The sequence below is a fragment of the Stenella coeruleoalba genome (assembly GCF_951394435.1).
Source record: "Stenella coeruleoalba genome assembly, chromosome: 4".
Taxonomy (NCBI): Eukaryota; Metazoa; Chordata; class Mammalia; order Artiodactyla; family Delphinidae; genus Stenella; species Stenella coeruleoalba.
The window spans coordinates 18,574,366-18,594,660 of record NC_137149.1 but is presented as its reverse complement, the minus strand read 5'-3'; the positions used below and the strand labels follow the sequence as shown (position 1 = coordinate 18,594,660).

The window sequence follows — 20,295 nt, the reverse complement described above, 5'->3', positions numbered from 1 at the left end:
GTCTGTATAGCTTTGCTTCCACCATTTGTCCGAGGGTTCTATCCGTCCGTATTTTTCTCTTAATAATTATTTTTTTATTTTAATAATTTAATTATATTTTATCTTACTTTATCTTCTTTCTTTTTTTCCATCCTTCCCTCCTTCCTCCCTCCCTCCCTCCCCTTCTTTCCTTTTCTTTTCTTTTCCCTTTCTTTCCTTCCTTCTTTCTTTTCTTTCTTTCTTTCTCCTTCCTCCCTTCCTCCCTCCCTCCCTCCCTCGCTCCCTCGCTCCCTCCCTTCCTATTGTTTCTTTCTACTTTTTCTCCCTTTAATTCTGAGCTGTGTGGATGAAAGTATCTTGATGCTGCAGCCACAAGTCAGTGCTGTGCCTCTGAGGTGGGAAAGCCAACTTCAGGACACTGGTCCACAAGAGACCTCCCAGCTCCACATAATATCAAATGGCGAAAATCTCCCAGAGACCTCCATCTCAACACCAACACCCAGCTTCACTCAACGACCAGCAAGCTACAGTGCTGGACATGCTATAACAGACAATTAGCAAGACAGGAACACAACCCCACCCATTAGAAGAGAGGCTGCCTAAAATCATAAGGCCACAGACACCTCAAAACACACCACCAGACGTGGACCTGCCCACCAGAAAGACAAGATCCAGCCTCATCCACCAAAACACAGGCACTAGTCCCCTCCACCAGGAAGGCTACACAACCCACTGAACCAACCTTAGCCTCTGGGGACAGACACCAAAAACAACGGGAACTACGAACCTGCAGCCTGCAAAAAGGAGACCCCAAACACAGTAAGATAAGCAAAATGAGAAGACAGAAAAACTTACACAGCAGATGAAGGAGCAAGATAAAAATGCACCAGACCTAACAAATGAAGAGGTAATAGGCAGTCTACCTGAAAAAGAATTCAGAATAATGACAGTAAAGATGATCCAAAATCTTGGAAGTAGAATGGACAAAATGCAAGAAACATTTAACAAGAACCTAGAAGAACTAAAGACGAAACAAACAACGATGAACAACACAATAAATGAAATTAAAAATACTCTAGATGGGATCAATAGCAGAATAACTGAGGCAGAAGAACGGACAAGTGACATGGAAGATAAAATAGTGGAAATAACTACTGCAGAGCAGAATAAAGAAAAAAGAATGAAAAGAACTGAGGACAGTGTCAGAGATCTCTGGGACAACATCAAACAAACCAACATTCGAATTATACGGGTTCCAGAAAAAGAAGAGAAAAAGAAAGGGACTGAGAAAATATTTGAAGAGATTATAGTTGAAAACTTCCCTAATATGGGAAAGAAATAGTTAATCAAGTCCAGGAAGCACAGAGAGTCCCATACAGGATAAATCCAAGGAGAAATACACCAAGCCACATATTAATCAAACTGTCAAAAATTAAATACAAACAAGACATATTAAAAGCAGCAAGGGAAAAACAACAAATAACACACAAGGGAATCCCCATAAGGTTAACAGCTGATCTCTCAGCAGAAACTCTGCAAGCCAGAAGGGACTGGCAGGACATATTTAAAGTGATGAAGGAGAAAATCCCACAACAAACATTACTCTACCCAGCAAGGATCACATTCAGATTTGATGGCGAAATTAAAACCTTTACAGACAAGCAAAAGCTGAGAGAGTTCAGCACCACCAAACCAGCTCTACAACAACTGCTAAAGGAACTTCTCTAGGCAAGATACACAAGAGAAGGAAAAGACCTACAATAACGAACCCAAAACAATTAAGAAAATGGGAATAGGAACATACATATCACTAATTACCTTAAATGTAAATGGACTAAACGCTCCCAGCAAAAGACACAGATTGGCTGAGGGATACAAAAACAAGACCCATATATTTGCTGTCTACAGGAGACCCACTTCAGACCTAGAGACACATACAGACTGAAAGTAAAGGGATGGAAAAAGATATTTCATGCAAATGGAAACCAAAAGAAAGATGGAGTAGCAATTCTCATATCAGACAGAATAGATTTTAAACTAAAGACTATTACAAGAGACAAAGAAGGACACTACATAATGATCAAGGGATCGATCCAAGAAGAAGATATAACAATTGTAAATATTTATGCACCCAACATAGGAGCACCTCAATACATAAGGCAAATACTAACAGCCATAAAAGGGGAAATTGACAGTAACACATTCATAGTAGGGGACTTTAACACCCCACTTTCACCAACGGACAGATCATCCAAAATGAAAATAAGGAAACACAAGCTTTAAATGATACATTAAACAAGAAGGACTTAATTGATATTTATATGACATTCCATCCAAAAACAACAGAATACACATTTTTCTCTAGTGCTCATGGATCATTCTCCAGGATCGATCATATCTTGGGTCACAAATCAAGCCTTGGTAAATATAAGAAAATTGAAATTGTATCAAGTATCTTTTCCGACCACAATGCTATGAGACTAGATATCAATTACAAGAAAAGATCTGTAAAAAATACAAACACATGGAGGCTAAACAATACACTACTTAATAACGAAGTGATCACTGAAAAAATCAAACAGGAAATCAAAAAATACCTAGAAACAAATGACAATGGAGACATGACGACCCAAAACCTATGGGATGCAGCAAAAGCAGTTCTAAGAGGGAAGTTTATAGCAATACAATCCTACCTTAAGAAACAGGAAACATCTCGAATAAACAACCTAACCTTGCACCTAAAGCAATTAGAGAAAGAAGAACAAAAAAACCCCAAAGTTAGCAGAAGGAAAGAAATCATAAAAATCAGATCAGAAATAAATGAAAAAGAAATGAAAGAAATGATAGCAAAGATCAATAAAACTAAAAGCTGGTTCTTTGAGAAGATAAACAAAATTGATAAACCATTAGCCAGACTCATCAAGAAAAAAAGGGAGAAGACGCAAATCAATAGAATTAGAAATGAAAAAGTAGAAGTAACAACTGACACTGCAGAAATACAAAAGATCATGAGAGATTACTACAAGCAACTCTATGTCAATAAAATGGACAACCTAGAAGAAATGGACAAATTCTTAGAAATGCACAACCTGCCAAGACTGAATCAGGAAGAAATAGAAAATATGAACAGACCAATCACAAGCACTGAAATTGAAACTGTGATTAAAAATCTTCTAACAAACAAAAGCCCAGGACCAGATGGCTTCACAGGTGAATTCTATCAAACATTTAGAGAAGAGCTAACACCTATCCTTCTCAAACTCTTCCAAAATATAACAGAGGGAGGAACACTCCCAAACTCATTCTACGAGGCCAACATCACCCTGATACCAAAACCAGACAAGGGTGTCACAAAGAAAGAAAACTACAGGCCAGTATCACTGATGAACACAGATACAAAAATCCTCAACAAAATACTAGCAAACAGAATTCAACAGCACATTAAACGGATCATACACCATGATCAAGTGGGGTTTACTCCAGGAATCCAAGGATTCTTCAGTATATGCAAATCAATCAGTGTGATACACCATATTAACAAATTGAAGGAGAAAAACCATATGATCATCTCAATAGATGCAGAGAAAGCTTTCGACAAAATTCAACACTGATTTATTATAAAAACCCTGCAGAAAGTAGGCATAGAGGGAACTTTCCTTAACATAATAAAGGCCATATATGACAAACCCACAACCAACATCGTCCTCAATGGTGAAAAACTGAAACCATTTCCTCGAAGATCAGGAACAAGAAAAGGTTGCCCACTCTCACCACTCTTATTCAACATAGTTTTGGAAGTTTTAGCCACAGGAATCAGAGAAGAAAAGGAAATAAAAGGAATCCAAATCAGAAAAGAAGAAGTAAAGCTGTCACTGTTTGCAGATGACATGATACTATACATAGAGAATCCTAAAGATGCTGCCAGAAAACTACTAGAGCTAATCAATGCATTTGGTAAAGTAGCAGGACAGAAAATTAATCCACATAAATCTCTGGCATTCCTATACACTAATGATGAAAAATCTGAAAGTGAAATCAAGAAAACACTCCCATTTACCACTGCAACAAAAAGAATACAATACCTAGGAATAAACCTACCTAAGGAGACCAAAGACCTGTATACAAAAAATTATAAGACACTGATGAAAGAAATTAAAGATGATACAAATAGATGGAGAGATATCCCATGCTCTTGGATTGGAAGAATCAACACTGTGAAAATGACTCTACTACCCAAAGCAATCTACAGATTCAATGCAATCCTTATCAAACTACCACTGGCATTTTTCACAGAACTAGAACAAAAAATTTCACAATCTGTATGGAAACACGAAATACCCCGAATAGCCAAAGCAATCTTGAGAACAGAAACCAGAGCTGGAGGAATCAGGCTCCCTGACTTCAGACTATACTACAAAGGTACAGTAATCAAGACAGTATGGTACTGGCACAAAAACAGAAAGGTAGATAATGGAACAGGATAGAAAACCCAGAGATAGACCCACGCACATATGGTCACCTTAGCTTTGATAAAGGAGGCAGGAATGTACAGTGGAGAAAGGACAGCCTGTTCAATAAGTGGTGCTGGGAAAACTGGACAGGTACATGTAGAAGTATGAGATTAGATCACTCCCTAACACCATACAGAAAAATAAGGTCAAAATGGATTAAAGACCTAAATGTAAGGCCAGAAACTATCAAACTCTTAAGAGGAAAACATAGGCAGGACACGCTATGACATAAATCACAGCAAGATCCTTTTTGACCCACTTCCTAGAGAAATGGAAATAAAAACAAACAAATGGGACCTAATGAAACTTCAAAGCTTTTGCACAGCAAAGGAAACCATAAATAAGACCAAAGACAACCCTCAGAATGAGAGAAAATATTTGCAAATGAAGCAACGAAGGATTAATCTCCAAAATTTACAAGCAGCTCTTGCAGCTCAATAACAAAAAACACAAAACCCAATCCAAAAATGGGCAGAAGACCTAAATAGACATTTCTCCAAAGAAGATATACAGATTGCCAACAAACATATGAAAGAATGCTCAACATCATTAATCATTAGAGAAATGCAAATCAAAACTACAATGAGATATCATCTCACACCGGTCAGAATGGCCATCATCAAAAAATCTAGAAACAATTAATGCTGGAGGGGGTGTGGAGAATAGGGAACACTCTTGCACTGCTGGTGCGAATGTGAATTGGTACAGCTACTATGGAGAACAGTATGGAGGTTCCTTAAAAAACTACAAATAGAACTACCATATGACCCAGCAATCCCACTACTGGGCATATACCCTGAGAAAACCATAATTCAAAGAGTCATGTACCAAAATGTTCATTGTAGCTCTATTTACAATAGCCAGGAGATGGAAACAACCTAAGTGTCCATCATCGGATGAATGGATAAAGAAGATGTGGCACATATATACAATTGAATATTATTCAGCCATAAAAAGAAACGAAATTGAGCTATTCGTAATGAGGTGGATAGACCTAGAGTCTGTTATACAGAGTGAAGTAAGTCAGAAAGAGAACGACAAATACCGTATGCTAACACATATATATGGAATTTAAGAAAAAAAAATGTCATGAAGAACCTAGGGGTAGGACAGGAATAAAGACACAAACCTACTAGAGAATGGACTTGAGGATATGGTGAGGGGGAAGGGTAAGCTGTGACAAAGCGAGAGAGAGGCATGGACATATATACACTAACAAACGTAAGGTAGATAGCTAGTGGGAAGCAGCCGCATAGCACAGGGAGATCAGCTCGGTGCTTTGTGACCCCCTGGAGGGGTGGGATAGAGTAGGTGGGAGGGAGGGAGATGCAAGAGGGAAGAGATATGGGAACATATGTATATATATAACTGATTTATTTTGTTGTAAAGCAGAAACTAACACACCATTATAAAGCAATTATACTCCAATAAAGATGTTAAAAAAAAAAAAGATCTTTTCTGACCCACCTCCTACGGTAATGAAAATTAAAAAATAAGTAAATGAGACATAATTAAACTCAGAAGCTTTTGCATAGCAAAGGAAACCATAAGCAAGACAAAAGGTCAACCCTCAGAATGAGAGAAAATATTTGCAAATGAAGGTACCAACCAGGGATTAACCTCCAAAATATACAAAGAGCTCATGCAGCTCAATATCAAAAAAACCCCAAACAACCCAATTAAAAAATGGGCAGAAGACCTAAATAGTTCTCCAAAGAAGACAGATGGCCAACAAACACGTGAAAAGATGATCAACATCACTAATTTTTAGAGAAATGCAAATCAAAACTATAATGAGGTATTGCCTCACACCGGTCAAAATGGCCATCATCAAGAAGTCTACAAACAATAAATGCTGGAGAGGGTGTGGAGAAAAGGGAACCCTCCTACACTGTTGCTGGGAATGTAAGTTGGTACGGTCACTATAAAGAACAGTATGGAGGTTCCTTAAAAAACTAAATATAGAATTACCATATGATCCAGCAATCCACTCCTGGGCATATATCCAAAGAAAAGCATGATTCGAAAAGATACATACAACCAGTATTCATTGCAATGCTATTTACATGCCAAGACATGAAAGCAACCTAAATTTCCATGGACAGATGAACAGATAAAGAAGATGTGGTGTATATATATATATATATATATATATATATATATATATACAATGACTATTACTCAGCCATAAAAAAAGAATGAAATGGATGGACCTAGACATTATCATGCTAAATGAAGTCAGACAAAGACAATATCATATGACGTCACTTATTTGTGAAATGTTAAAAAAAAAAGAGACAAATGAACTTATTTGCAAATCAGAAACAGAATCAGACTTTGAAAGCAGACTTGTGGTTGCCAGGTGGGGGAAACGTCCAGGGGAGGGATAAATTAGAAGTTTTGGATTAACATATACACACCACTATATATAAAATAATCACCAGGGACCTACTGTATAGCACAGGGAACTCTGCTCAATATTCTTTAATAACTTAAATGGGAAAAGAATTTGAAGAAGAATAGATACATGTATATGTATAACAGAATCACTTTGCTGTACACCTAAAACTAACACATTGTTAATCAACTATACTCCAAAATAAAATATTAGGAAAAAAAATGTTTTGTTGTTTAAGCTATCCAGTCTATGGTGTTTTTGTTATAGCAGCATGAATGGACTAAGACACCATGTCAGCCCCTTTCTGAACTCTGTGCCTTCATATATGCAATTCTAATTTTCTCAGTCTGTTTTTCTACCCCACCTCCCTTCCCCACCCTGGTTTTTGTTTTGTTTTGTTTTGTTTTTGTTTTGCCTCGAATCTCCTACTCCTTCTTCAAGACCCAGTTTAAATGTTACTTCGAAGGAGAAGTCTTTAGGGGCTTTTTAAAGGTGAAGTTAATTGTTAACAATCTGTTATATGACTACTTTCCCAAATGGATAGTAAGCTACAGGACATCAGGGATACTGTCTTATTAATCTTTGTATTCTTAGCACCTGGATCAGAGTAGAAGCTTAATGAATATTGAATGAGTGGAATAATATCTTAACAGCTTGTTAGAAACAGAGTTTGTCTTCCTAATTAAATACAGCCATTTATAATTTTTTTGTAGTCATAAAATAATACTTAGGAATACTTAGGTTACTCTGACATTTTTAAGGACTGGATAAGTGTTTTTTGGATTAAGTAAATATCCAAATGATCAACAACACCTCAGAAATGACTTTAAAAATATCTAAGATATCCCATGCTCTTGGATTGGAAGAATTAATATTGTTAAAATGGCCATACTACCCAAAGTGATCTACAGATTTAATGTGATCCATATCAAATTACCCATGACATTTTTCACAGAACCAGAAAAATCCCAAAATTCATATGGAACCATAAAAGACCCAGAATTGTCAATGCAATCCTCAAGAAAAAGAACAAAGCAGGAGGTATAACCCTGCCAGACTTCAGACAATACTACAAAGCTATAGTCATCAAAACAGCATGGTACTGGCACAAAAACAGAAATATGGAACAGAACAGAGAGCCCAGAAATAAACCCACATACCTACGGTCAATTAATCTTTGATAAAGAAGGCAAGAATATACAATGGGAAAAAAACAGTCTCTTCAGCAAATGATGTTGGCAAAGTAGGAGAGCCACATGTAAATCAATGAAATTAGAACACTCCCTCATACCATAGCACCACTATTCACAACAGCCAAGACTAGGAAACAACCTAAATGTCCATTGACAGATGAATGGATAAAGAAGATGTGGTACATATATATAATAGAATACTACTCAGCCATAAAAAAGAACAAAATAATGCCATTTGCAGCAACATGGATGCAATTATGGATTATCATACTAAGTAAGTCAAAAAGAGAAAGATAAATACCATATGATATCACTTATGTGTGGAATCTAAAATATGACACAAATGAATCTGTCTATGAAACAGAAACAGACTCATGAACATAGAGAACAGACTGGTGGTTGCCAAGGGGGAAAGGGTTAGGAGAGAGATGGAGTGGGAGGTTGGGGTTAACAGATGTAAGCTTTTATATGTACAGGGGATAAACAACAAGGTCCTAATGTATAGCATAGAGTACTATACTCAGTATCCTATGATAAACCATAATGGAAAAGAATATTTAAAAAAGAATATATATATATGACTGAATCACTTTGCTGTACAGCAGAAATTACCACAACATTGTAAATCAAGCATATGTCAATAAAAATATTGATCAGAGTAAATTAAAAAATATCTATAATTCTTTGAGCATATCAAAATTCTACACTTTATTTTTCTCTAGATAGAACATTTAGAAAGCAATTTATAAAGCAGAAACAACTTACTTTATTTCGATCTTGTACAACCAATATTTTTCTAGTATTTTCATCAAATACAGCTCCTGTTGGGGGGGGGAAGATAATTGAGAAATATGAATTTCATTCACCTCAGACTACTCCCACACTATTACCTGTGGTCATCAAAATCCTACCCATCCCTGAAGGCCTACTTCAAATAACCACCTCATTCATGAAGAGTTGTAAATTTCTCCAGCAAGAAATCAGTTGCTCAGTTATCTAGGTTCTTTTAACAACTTAGGAGTACCAATGATGATTCTAGCATATGCTAACTCGTAGGATAATCATTTGCATCTCCTTCTCTAGATCATCTATTCCTGACAGTATAAATAATCTTTCTATCCTTTTTTAGCGTTTAGTGTCCAATTTTTTTTTAAATTAAGTTTTATTGGTGTATAGTTGTTTTACAATGTTGTGTTAGTTTCTACTGTACAGCAAAATGAATCAGCTATACGTATACATATATCCCCTTTTTTTGGATTTCCTTCCCATTTAGGTCACCACAGAGCACTGAGTAGAGTTCCCTGTGCTATACAGTAGGTTCTCATTAGTTATCTATTTTTATGCTAGTATCAATAGTGGATATGTGTCAGTCCCAATCTCCCAATTCATCCCACCCCCCTCCCCGCTTACTCCTTTGGTGTCTATATGTTTGTTCTCTATGTCTGCGTCTCTATTTCTGTTTTGTAAATAAGATCATCTATTAGTGTCCAATTTTAAATGCCTAAAAAGATTTATTGAGTCAATGAATTGACTTTTCCATTCTCATTTTTATTCCTTGAATCACTATGTATAAGCATGGGTTGTGCTCCCTGATGATCCAAATCTCAAATATCTCAATATTCAGTTCAAGACCTCCTCCTTAAAGCACTTAAATTTCTTTACCATGTTATGTACACAATGTTATAACTTACCAATATATTGCTTTGGAATATTCAAGTTCTAGTCCATTGCTTTCATTTACTCATTCATCATATACATTGCCCAGTGTACTAGGCATTTTACTAGATGTTAGGGACTCAAAAATAAGTTTTTGGTTTTTTTTTTCTCTCTTTGGGTAATCCTAGGTCAAAAATACAAATGACACTAATGATTTGTATTAGGTTCCTTTAAATGCTTTAATTTTAAAATTATTTGTATTTACATAATGTGGGAAGATACTGTTAAAAACATATTTTCTGGGCTTTCCTGGTGGGGCTGTGGTTGGGGGTCCGCCTGACGATGCAGGGGATGCGGGTTCGTGCCCCGGTCCGGGAGGATCCCACATGCCGCGGAGCGGCTGGGCCCGTGAGCCATGGCCGCTGGGCCTGCGCGTCTGGAGCCTGTGCTCCGTGGCGGGAGAGGCCACGGCAGTGAGAGGCCCACGTACCGCAAAAAAAACAAAAACAAAAACAAACAACAAACAAACCATATTTTCCACTTATTCATCCATTCTTTTAATATTAACCGAGCTCCTACATATAATATATACAGGTTCTATGTATAGCATATTAATTGAGATCCTATTATGTGTCAGGTACTTTTCTAGGTGCTAGGGATACAGTGGTGAACAAAACAAAATCCCCCAACGTTATGGGGTTCGTGTTCTGGTGTGTGTTTGAGGAGGTGACAAATAAAAAATTAATTACATAGAACATGAGATGGTGATAAATACTATGTAAAGGTAAAATATAGTAGGGAATAGATATGTGCAACACTAGGAAGAACTATGTTCTCTGAAATTAAAACACCACATTTTAGTATTTCAAAGCCAAGAAGGGAAACCACAAAGTGAGATATAATTTAATGTTGGATTCTATTAGAAAATATAAACTGTAATTTAATTGGACTTTACAAGGGATAGAATGCCAGGAAAACCTATTCTTAAATTTTAATAATTTGTGATTGCTCAAATTGAACTTTTTCCTAATTCACTATAAACATGAGCCAAAATCAGCACTGCTAAACACAATGTGAGCGACCCCTGTTGGTCACAACATAAAAGTTAAATAAAGCCAAAGAGATCAGGGATTAAATAGAGGTTATTATTATATTATAATTAGTCAGGTACTGTACTAAGTGCCTTAGGTGCATTATCTCAGCTATTCCTCATAATAATCCTGTGAGTGGTATAATTTTGAGTGCCCAAGTTCACACAGCCCTAAAACTGACATCCTGTCTGGGTCCCAAGCAGGTATTCTTCTCACTGTGCGACACTGCCCCTTCACCACGCTACAACTGCCTTTTCAGAGGGCTGACATTGCCAACTGAAGATCTACCCAACCATTCATTTGAGAAATATTTACTGAGCACCTACTTTACACCAGACACTGTGTTTAGCCTGAGGATAAAATGGTAAACAAGACAGATAAAATACCTGCCTTCGTGGAGTTTATATTATTGTGGGGTCGATTAAGTATATGACATAATTTCAAACTGTGATAAGTACTATAAAGAAAAACAGAGGATAAAGGGACAAAGGATGATGGGACTGGCAGGTGGAAGGACTCTATTTTATACAGTAAGGTCAGGAGCTTTCCTGAGGAGATATTTCAGCTCTAAAGAGCTCGATAAACAAAGCCCTGGGGAAGAGCACTGCAGGAAGAGGAGCCAGTAGGTTTAAAGGCTCTGAGGCAGATAAAAGCTTGCTGCATGAAGAACAGAAACAGAGCCATAGCTCACTCCATTCCAGTGTAGGGGAGGAAAGATTTTTTTCTTCTACCCACTTAGGTTCTGCGTCTGGGACCTGTGAGTTGAACTGACAAAGTACAGATAAATGGATAAGAAGTATATAAATTTTATTTGATGTTAATAATTTTACGTGGCCTGAGTAGGGGTGGAGAACTTCATAGAAAGAAGTGAAGATCCCCCCAAAGTGTTAGACCCAGGGGCTTATGTTCCATTTTAAGAAAGAGGGATAAATTGTGCAGAAATGACAAGAGGAAAAGGGGTGTGGGCTAAGGAAGGTAAACTGTGATAAAGTGACTAGGAACTATTTGGGAAACTCACAGAATATAATGGCTGTTTTCACGAGGTTTGCACAGATTCATCTCTGTGCCAACTCCCCGGCTCCAGTGACAAGAATGTTCTCCTCTTCGTGGTAGAAAAGCTCAGAATGATCAACGTGCCAAAGGGGCACTTGGGGTGGCGGGCTGTGACTCCCTTCACCAGCTATGCCTTCTGCAGCTTATAAACAAGTGTCAGCTATTCTCTCTTAACCTAAAAATTCTGTACCTTCCCAGAAGAACTCCTCACACCACCTCCTGATCCCAACAGCCACTTCAAATCCTAGCTGGCCTTCAAGACTCTCATCAAGTTTCCGACCTCTCATTCCCTGAACTCCTGTGGCGTATCTTAACTCTAATATACCATACTGTACTTGGTTATAAACAAGTTCTTCATAGGATACTCTTTACGCATATATTACCAATTCTGTAGTACTAACTGGAAACTCTGCTTTGAAAGTCTGTACCAATGAATTGATAATTATCTTTATGTCTTTCCCATGAAGTGTGAGGCTGCCATCAAATTTTCAAGTGGTCTTTTGAAGTAGAGCTGAATGGGAAGTTGCTGAATTGCCTCTACTTGCTAGAGGGGAGTGAGACCATGGACAGAGAAAACATTAGAAATCCTTGAACAACTCCTTTAAAAGACTTCAAAGATGCAAACTACCTTTAAAAACTCTTGTAAATTATATAAAGGCAAATAATACTATTATTAATAAATTACTAATAATACATATTACTGCTTTATTTCATAGTAAATCATAAGGATTCTTTCCTATTTTTGTTTTTTGGGAAATCTAGTTTTCTTAACCCTGGTTCTCAAAGGATAGTCCTAGGACCAGCATCAACACTAGCAGCTGTAGCAGCAGAGCACTTATTAGAAAAAGCAATTCTCAGGCCCCACCCCAGACCAGATGAATTAGAAACTCTTGGGGCTGGGGCCCAGCAATCTGTTTTAACAAGCCCTCCCGGTGATTCTGATGCACTCTCTACAATGTGAGAACTCCTGTCTTCACCTAAAGCAAGTCTTCTCTCAAGACTGTCTCTGAAGCTAACCAGTGACTTCAAAATTCTGTATTTAAATTATGCTATTTTAAAACAACTGTTTGGCACAATGACTTAATGTAAATGTCTCTAAGAAGTAATGTTCAAATCACTGAAAAACTGGTTTGCTTTGCCTTCAATTCAACTTAAAAGTTATCTTTTATTTTACTAAATCACATAATTAGTACTAATATGTTTTACCATAATGAAATGAATCTATTCCCTGATCCCAATTCATTGTTACTATTTCAGTAGTGAAGTTCACATATCCATGAAAAACATGTTCAAACATACCCTTTGAAAAACTAAACTTGCTTGTTCTCTGTGCTGCCCTCTGCTGATTCATAAGGCAAACTTCATCTATTTAAAGTATCAATACCAGCTGCAGTTCCAAGGAGGACAATCATTTAATCAACTTATTCATTCCACATGAACCAACTACTGGCTCATCTGTAAGAAGAAACTGGGTGAACCTTTAAGAAGTTAATTGTGATCAACATTAGTTTGAAACAGACCTGCAACTCCCACTTGATGTGTAGCATATCCTGGTAATCTGCTGGGCCCCTCTCCCAGCCACAGAGACAGCGTGGATGAGTCCGATTCTGCGTGGTGAAAGCAGAAGCCCAGGGAAGCGGCAGGAGCAATAAATCGACTTTGGAGGATGGGAATGTGCAGCCATACTGCTACTCTACCTTCGGATCTCCATTTCTGTATTGCAGCTAAAACACAGAAGATAAACATCTGTAAACATTTTCCAGTGAGAGGAGTGGAATAAAGTAAAACTCATCTCTGGGTGTCACCTCCTCCAGGAAGCCAAGTTTAAGCTCCACTTCCCTTACTAGTTAGCTCTCTTTGGGGGCGGGCGGGTGGCACGGGGGAATCGCAAAATGTACTGTTCACATACACCAGCAGCACGTAAACTACCACGTTTTATTATAATTATATATGATTTTTCCACCAGACTGAATTCCTCGAAAATAAAGTCAATATAGTGATGATCTTTATATATCACCTGACACAATACCTGGCACATAATTGGTGCTCAATAATTGTATTAAAATGAACGAATAAACTAATTTAAATAAAACACCATTTCATTGTTGTTCCTTTTAACAATCTTGGTTTTCATCTTTATAAATGACTATTATGGGCTTTTATTTACTCTTCCTTTAAAAGTCCTGTCTCTCATATATATATGTGTGTGTGTGTGTGTGTGTGTGTGTGTGTGTATATATATATATATACACACACACACACATATATATATTTTTGGTTTATACGTTTCAAGGTGAAAAATATAACTTTGTTGTTAAATAATGTATGGTAGTTCTAGAAAATTTTCAAAATAAAGTACAATGAAGAAATCAAAACTTCACATTAGCACACAGATAAATTTAAAATCGACATTTTTTACATGAATATAATTTTGGAATTGACATACCATATATAATTTACAATATTTTTTTACTACATATTATAAATGTTTTGCTATGCCATTAAAATTCTTTAACGAACACACATTTTTAATGACTATAATTCTCCTCATATAGGTCTACCATAAACTACTTAACTGACCTCCTCCTTTTGGACATTTAGATTGTTTCTAACTTTCCTTTATTACAAATTATACCATGACAAACATTAAAATAGATTTTCGGTCTTTGACTTTAAATGCTTACTTTATTACTTGAGATTGAGCCAGGGAAAAAAGATGCTAACATTTATATGGCCCTTACTAAACTCCAGACATTTTAGATACACTGTTTCATTAAGTTCTCACAACACAAAAGGCAGGTATTATCACCCCTAATTTATAGGTGAAGAAATGAATACTTCCACAGTTTTAGAAAAACTTTTCAGATCACTTTCTCCATCCACCATCGCGATCTTTACAACAATCCTGTAAAGTGTGTGTGGAGAGAGGGGGAAGACTTGATTATTTGTTTAATGGTTAGATTCCTTTCCCTCCTCTTCTATGGCCTCTGCAGTAAGCATCTCCTGGTTAAGGACCATCTTGCTCTACCTTTTTGAAGTCAGTGTGCCTAACACAGTGACAGACAATGTGGGAGCCTTAATTTAAGGTACCTTTTGATTTGGGGCTGTGGCGCCCCTTCAGATCCTTCTCACATCAATCCTTCTCTGATTAAATCTTTTTAAAAACTGGCAGAATTACATAAAGTGAAATGCACAAACCTTAAGTGAACATTTGGTGAGTTTTGACCTATGCATACATCTGTGCCACCCACGCTCCAGTCAAGATTACAGAACATTTCTATCACCCCAGAAAGTTCCCGTGTCCTCCTTCCCAATCATTCCAATCAAAAGAAAAAGCTGAAGTTCTACAAGTATAGTCACTTGTTTCCTATTTTTTCTCTTTACACTCTGGCTTGGAGAATCTGTCCACTGCTACTGCTTCAGCTAACAACTACGCAAGGGTGGCTGCCTAGTCCTGGCCTCACTGAACACTGAATTTTTCTGCTCTTCAGCTGCTCGCATCTTCTGAAGGCTGCTGCCTCAAACTTCACACCTATATTCAAAACTGATTCCTACACCAGCCACCTTAGTTTTGCTTACAGGCATTTTTCTGGCTCCAATGCTCAAAGCCTAAGAATCCTTTTTAAAACGCTTTCTTTCTTCTCTGTTTCACTAATAAACTTTAATGCTTCTTCCTCCTCTTTCCCTCATTCCTCTGCTCAGATCCAGCCCTCAAAGTGAGCTCACATATCACCTTTGACAATAAGCTTTCCTCACGTGCTTTCCAAATGTGAACCTAAGGACTACTTTCTAGTAGATTTACTAGAACTTACTACACATTGCCCGATGACACCTGTTACCGTCTGTTTTTCTAATCCTAATTAATATTTTGTGCATTTGCAATCATCCAGGTTAACATGAGATTATGCACTGGGGCTCAATTCCTATTCAATGACTGGCTTGTCTAAAGTCACACAGCTAGTGAGCGGCACAGCAAAAACCAGAACAAGTGTTATTTCCCCACTGATGCAGATATATGTGAAGCTTAGCAACATGTTACCTCTTCATCCATCTAACTTTAGTTATCAATAACGGGAACAGTAAAAGAATAGACCTCACGTGCAAAGGTGCAAAACAACTATTGCTAATACATTATAGGCAATCAGTTCTATTTACTTGAAAAGAAAGAATACATTTAGACTTCCTACCAGGCTTTCTTCTCAGATAATTTTAAGATTCTTTTTATAGGCAATACCATTCACTTTTGTTTGGCTCAATAACAAAAAACCCAGCAATAGCTCTTATAGTGCAGCCAAGAACAAATTCTAGAGCCAGGGGAAGTTAATCTGTCTCTTAGTACCATCATCTTTGAAATGGGGATAATAATAGTACCTACCTCACAGGTGTGAGGATTAAATGAATCAATACTTCTGAAGTTCTTAAAACAGTGTCTAGCACTTAGTAAGTACAAAAGAATTTATTAAAAAGATACAAAAGAATATGGTACTTCCGAGTTTATAAATTAGTTTCATGTAATTTATCTTTGATTACCACATCTATCCAGTAAAGTAGTTAGAGTGGGCATTATTCACATGAGCAACCTAAGAGGCAAATATTTTCACTGGTGATTTTCCTAATGCCTCGTTAAGCATGTGGCAAAACCTGGAACTTGGATGTGTGACTCCAAATCCAACCCACTTTCTGCTTTGCCTTCCTGACTGAGGTAGTGCTTTAATCACTGACAAGTAACAAGTGTGTACAATAAATACCTGTGTCTACCCACACAAACGTGCACATATTAGAGGATGAACATTTGATTCTCGTAGTGTTAACACTGTTGTAGTTAGCAGCTGTTCCCAAGGAGGAGAGAAAACAAGGTGAAGAGGTAAACAGTTTAGAACTGAGGATGGTTGAAGATGAAAACGACTAGCTCAGTTACATTTCCATAGATGCTCACTTGCCATATTGCTCCATAGAATAAAGATTACTTTCAGTTTCCTCTAAGTGTGAGAGGATGAGTTTCCATGCTATGCTTTCAAGTTGATTATAAGGGCCCTCAGGGGCAGTGTGAAAAACAGGCTGTTCCGCCAAATCACGGGCTCTCAAAGTGAAGGCTCCTCCATCCAAGCTATCTTTCTTATCACTGGCCTCAAGGTTCAAAGAGAGTGGCGAGTTTTCCCACTGGAGACTGAAACCACTCACCAATCTCCCCGGTGAATCACAAAAGGCTTGTTACTAAGGAAAAGCAAACTCTAGTTCTCGGCGCCACAGCTCCTGACCCAACTTGTGCACAAATACGACCACTCAGAACCTCTCTGGCCCACTCACTGTCCACCATCTGTACTAGAAAGTGCTACGGTTCTGCCTTGGGTAAACTGCCCGGCGAAACGAAGGGTCGGTAAGTGATAGTAAACGAGAGCGTAATAATATCAACAAACATTTACAGAGCGTTAAATACGTGGCAGATACCGTGCGAGGCACTTCATGTGCATTATGCAATTTATCTCTCAGCCATCCCATGAGCTCCTATTACCTGGTTTTACAGATGAGAAAACGGTGGTTTACAGAACTTGCCCAAGGTCACACACTAGAAAGATGACCAGAAACAAGGGCTGCCGATCCCAAAGTCTGAGCTCGTCACCATTTCACCCAACCGCCTCAGAGACCTCCCAGCCAAGGGCACAAGGACGAAAGGCAGAAAACGGCTGCGGGTCACGCACGCCCTCTCTCCTTCCCTCAGGCGCAACTCGGGGTTGGGGGCCGCGGTTACTTCCTTAGAAAGGCAGGGGAGCCTCGGACCAGGCGCACTTGCCCTGCAAAGCCCTCTGGAAGGCGACCGGGTCCAAGCGGTGCATTGCGTCCTGCCGCGCCAGGCGCACGGAGACGCCCCCGAATCTGTCAAGCTCGCCCCGCAGCTCGCCAGCTCCGGAGGTAGCGTCCCGAGCGCAACCCGGGCCGCCCGAGGCCCCACGGGGCCCTGCAAGGAGCACTGCGCGGCGGGCCCGCGCCAACACCGCACGCCAGCGACCCCCTCTCAATAGCTGCGGCATCTCCGCACCGGCCCTCGTGGCCCACGCGGACGCTTCCAAATCACGCGGCCAGGGAGTGACGGCGCTACCGTAAGTTTTAGAAGAGTGTCACTCACGCATTCTCAGAGTTGAGCAGAGGTCTGCAGCGCTAGGTAGAGGAGACGGCGAAGTCTGGTCGACCGACTCCTCTCAAGAATTTGCCCAGCTCAAGGAAAGCGACAGAAACTTTCCCACCACTCCCCTTCCCTCCCCTGTTCCCCCCACCCCCACCTCAGTTTAATTCAACAGACATTTTGTTCAGGGATAGAGAAGGAGGCGGAGATACGAAAAAGCCCTGTTTTTCAGGAATTTATAATCTGAATGAGGGTTCCGTCCACCTAATCCGTCTTCTGTGGCGAAAGTCAACGTCTTCCACATCTTCACCCCAGAAAGTTCCCGTGTCCTTCTTCCCGGATTCTGATCCGACAGCGGATTCTGAAGACGCTATGTTCTCCCACTCTTGCTGCGCTCCACTCAGGGGATTACGGCGCGGGACGGAGCCTCGCTGGTTTCTGCCCCGGAAGTTTTTCTTTCAGCGAAGCGCGCACGTTGAGCCGGCTTTGCCGCTGCTTCTCTCGGGCTGCCTTCCGATCATGTCGTCCAAGAAGAACAGAAAACGGTTGAACCAAAGCGCCGGGAATGGTTCGCCCTCGGCCTCCGCTGCTTCCTTTTCTGCCGGGGCCACAGCTTCTGCCGTGGCGGCCGGGACTCTGGTGGTGATCAACTTCTTAGAAAAGGGTAAAGAGTTCTGAGAGGGAGACCCGAGGCCGAGGGGGCGCCGCCCGAGAGGACGAAAACCTAGCGATTCTGCCTTGAGGTGTAAAGGGTTTTAAAAAGTTGGGTGAGGCAGAGGTGTGCAAGAGGCACAGAAGTATGTAAGACACTCGAAGCCGCGCCTGCACTAGGGAAGTTGGGCAGAAATGACTTAGTGGCTAAGTCAAGCTCTATTGTAAATTGCTTTGAATTTCTAAATTGCGCTTGGAACGGTTTTGCCTTATTTAAGATTAACGGCGTATTTAACTGCGAAGTCGCTCGTCTCTAGCGAGAGTAGTATACCTATACTAAAAAACTGAAAGCCCAGTTCAGTACCGCTGTCGGTATTGTCCTTCCTAAGAGACGTTAATGTGCCTTTAAAACTGAAAGGTGGCTTTTTTCCTACTACACGGGTTCTGGTGTTTAATTAAACAGCTGTTAAGTGCGCACGGGTGCTAGCAGGAGCTTGGGTATTTCACGTATGTATCTCATTTATTCTGCGCAGAGCTTTGGGAGATGGGTACTGTATTATTATGCTCATTTTACAGAGAAAGAAAAGTTAACGCTATTCCCCCCCACCCTTCCCCCCAGGTTACACAGGTCCTAACTAAATGGCAGAGGCTTTTTTTGAGTCCAGATGTATTTGGTTCTAAAGCCATGGACCTAGATCACAGCAACCTTGACTTGGGAGAACGGATTTAAGTGAAAAGCATTGAGTTGGTAAAGCTTTTAGCAGGCGTGATGTTTTGTAGCTTTGAAAAAGGGATCAGATTAACCTAGTGGCAAGATTTTTATTTATGTCTAGTGCAGACCCTAAAGACAATCTTCCAGTTAACATAGTATTTTCAGGCTTTTTGGGGATCGGCGGACAACTTGTTCTGTTGGGCATATTCAGTCTCTTTTTCAACTGGATCCTTCCCATTGACATTTAAACCTACTGATTTCTCTTTCACTTTTTTTTTTTTTTTTTTTTTTTTGCGGTGCGCGGGCCTCTCACTGTTGTGGCCTCTCCCGTTGCGGAGCACAGGCTCCAGACGCGCAGGCTCAGCGGCCATGGCTCGCGGGCCTAGCTGCTCCTCGGCATGTGGGATCTTCCCGGACCGGGGCACGAACCCGTGTCCGCTGCATCGGCAGGCGGACTCTCAACCACTGCGCCACCAGGGAAGCCCCTTCTCTTTCATCTTTAAACAAAAGCTCCACACTTCTTATCACCACCCTCCACTGCAAGACTTCTTAAAAGGAGGGGTCCCTGCCTCCTCATCTCTCACTTACTCCATAGCCTATTCCTATTTGACATCCACCTCATTATTCCATGGAAACTGCCTGTACCCTGGTCACTGATGATCTCCACGTTGGTAAATCCAATGGATGGTTTTTCATTACTTACTTTACTTGACCCCTCAGCAGCTTTTGGTATTGTCAGCCATTTCTATCTTCTTGAAACACTTTATTTCTTGACTTACGTGTCATCAAAATCAACGAGTTTTTCTCCTTCCTTTGGTTGGTACTTCATCAGTTCCCTTTGCAGGCTCACCCTCTTCCACCTAACCATCAGATGTAGAAGTTCCTTATTTCTTAGTCCTAAACCCTCTTTTTCTCTCTATAAATCTTCTT

General features: G+C 39.5%; 2 protein-coding genes across 6 annotated transcripts in view; one reads left to right on the top strand and one right to left on the bottom strand.

The window, feature by feature from the left end:
* NUDT6 (nudix hydrolase 6) overlaps nt 1-18,390 on the bottom strand; it is a gene marked incomplete at its 3' end in the record, with an annotated part of 42,585 nt that extends 24,195 nt beyond the window's left edge. The window contains exons 1-3 of one of the 3 annotated variants that reach the window (XM_079919196.1): nt 18,267-18,390; nt 13,402-13,605; nt 8,847-8,902 (exon numbers count right to left, since the gene is read on the bottom strand). In XM_079919196.1, the coding sequence (XP_079775322.1) occupies nt 8,847-8,902; nt 13,402-13,605; nt 18,267-18,306 (300 nt within the window). In that variant the 5' untranslated portion in view covers nt 18,307-18,390. Of the gene's footprint in view, nt 1-8,846; nt 8,903-13,401; nt 13,606-17,393; nt 17,947-18,266 lie in introns of those variants that run through there. The other 2 variants (XM_079919195.1, XM_079919197.1) reach the window with 2 other exon arrangements.
* Nucleotides 18,391-18,477: 87 nt separating this feature from the next.
* The window catches only part of AFG2A (AFG2 AAA ATPase homolog A), a 343,293-nt gene continuing 341,475 nt past the window's right edge, over nt 18,478-20,295 (top strand). For all 3 annotated transcript variants that reach the window (XM_079919922.1, XM_079919923.1, XM_079919924.1), the window contains exon 1: nt 18,478-18,666. In XM_079919922.1, the coding sequence (XP_079776048.1) occupies nt 18,522-18,666 (145 nt within the window). In that variant the 5' untranslated portion in view covers nt 18,478-18,521. The remainder of the gene's footprint in view (nt 18,667-20,295) is intronic.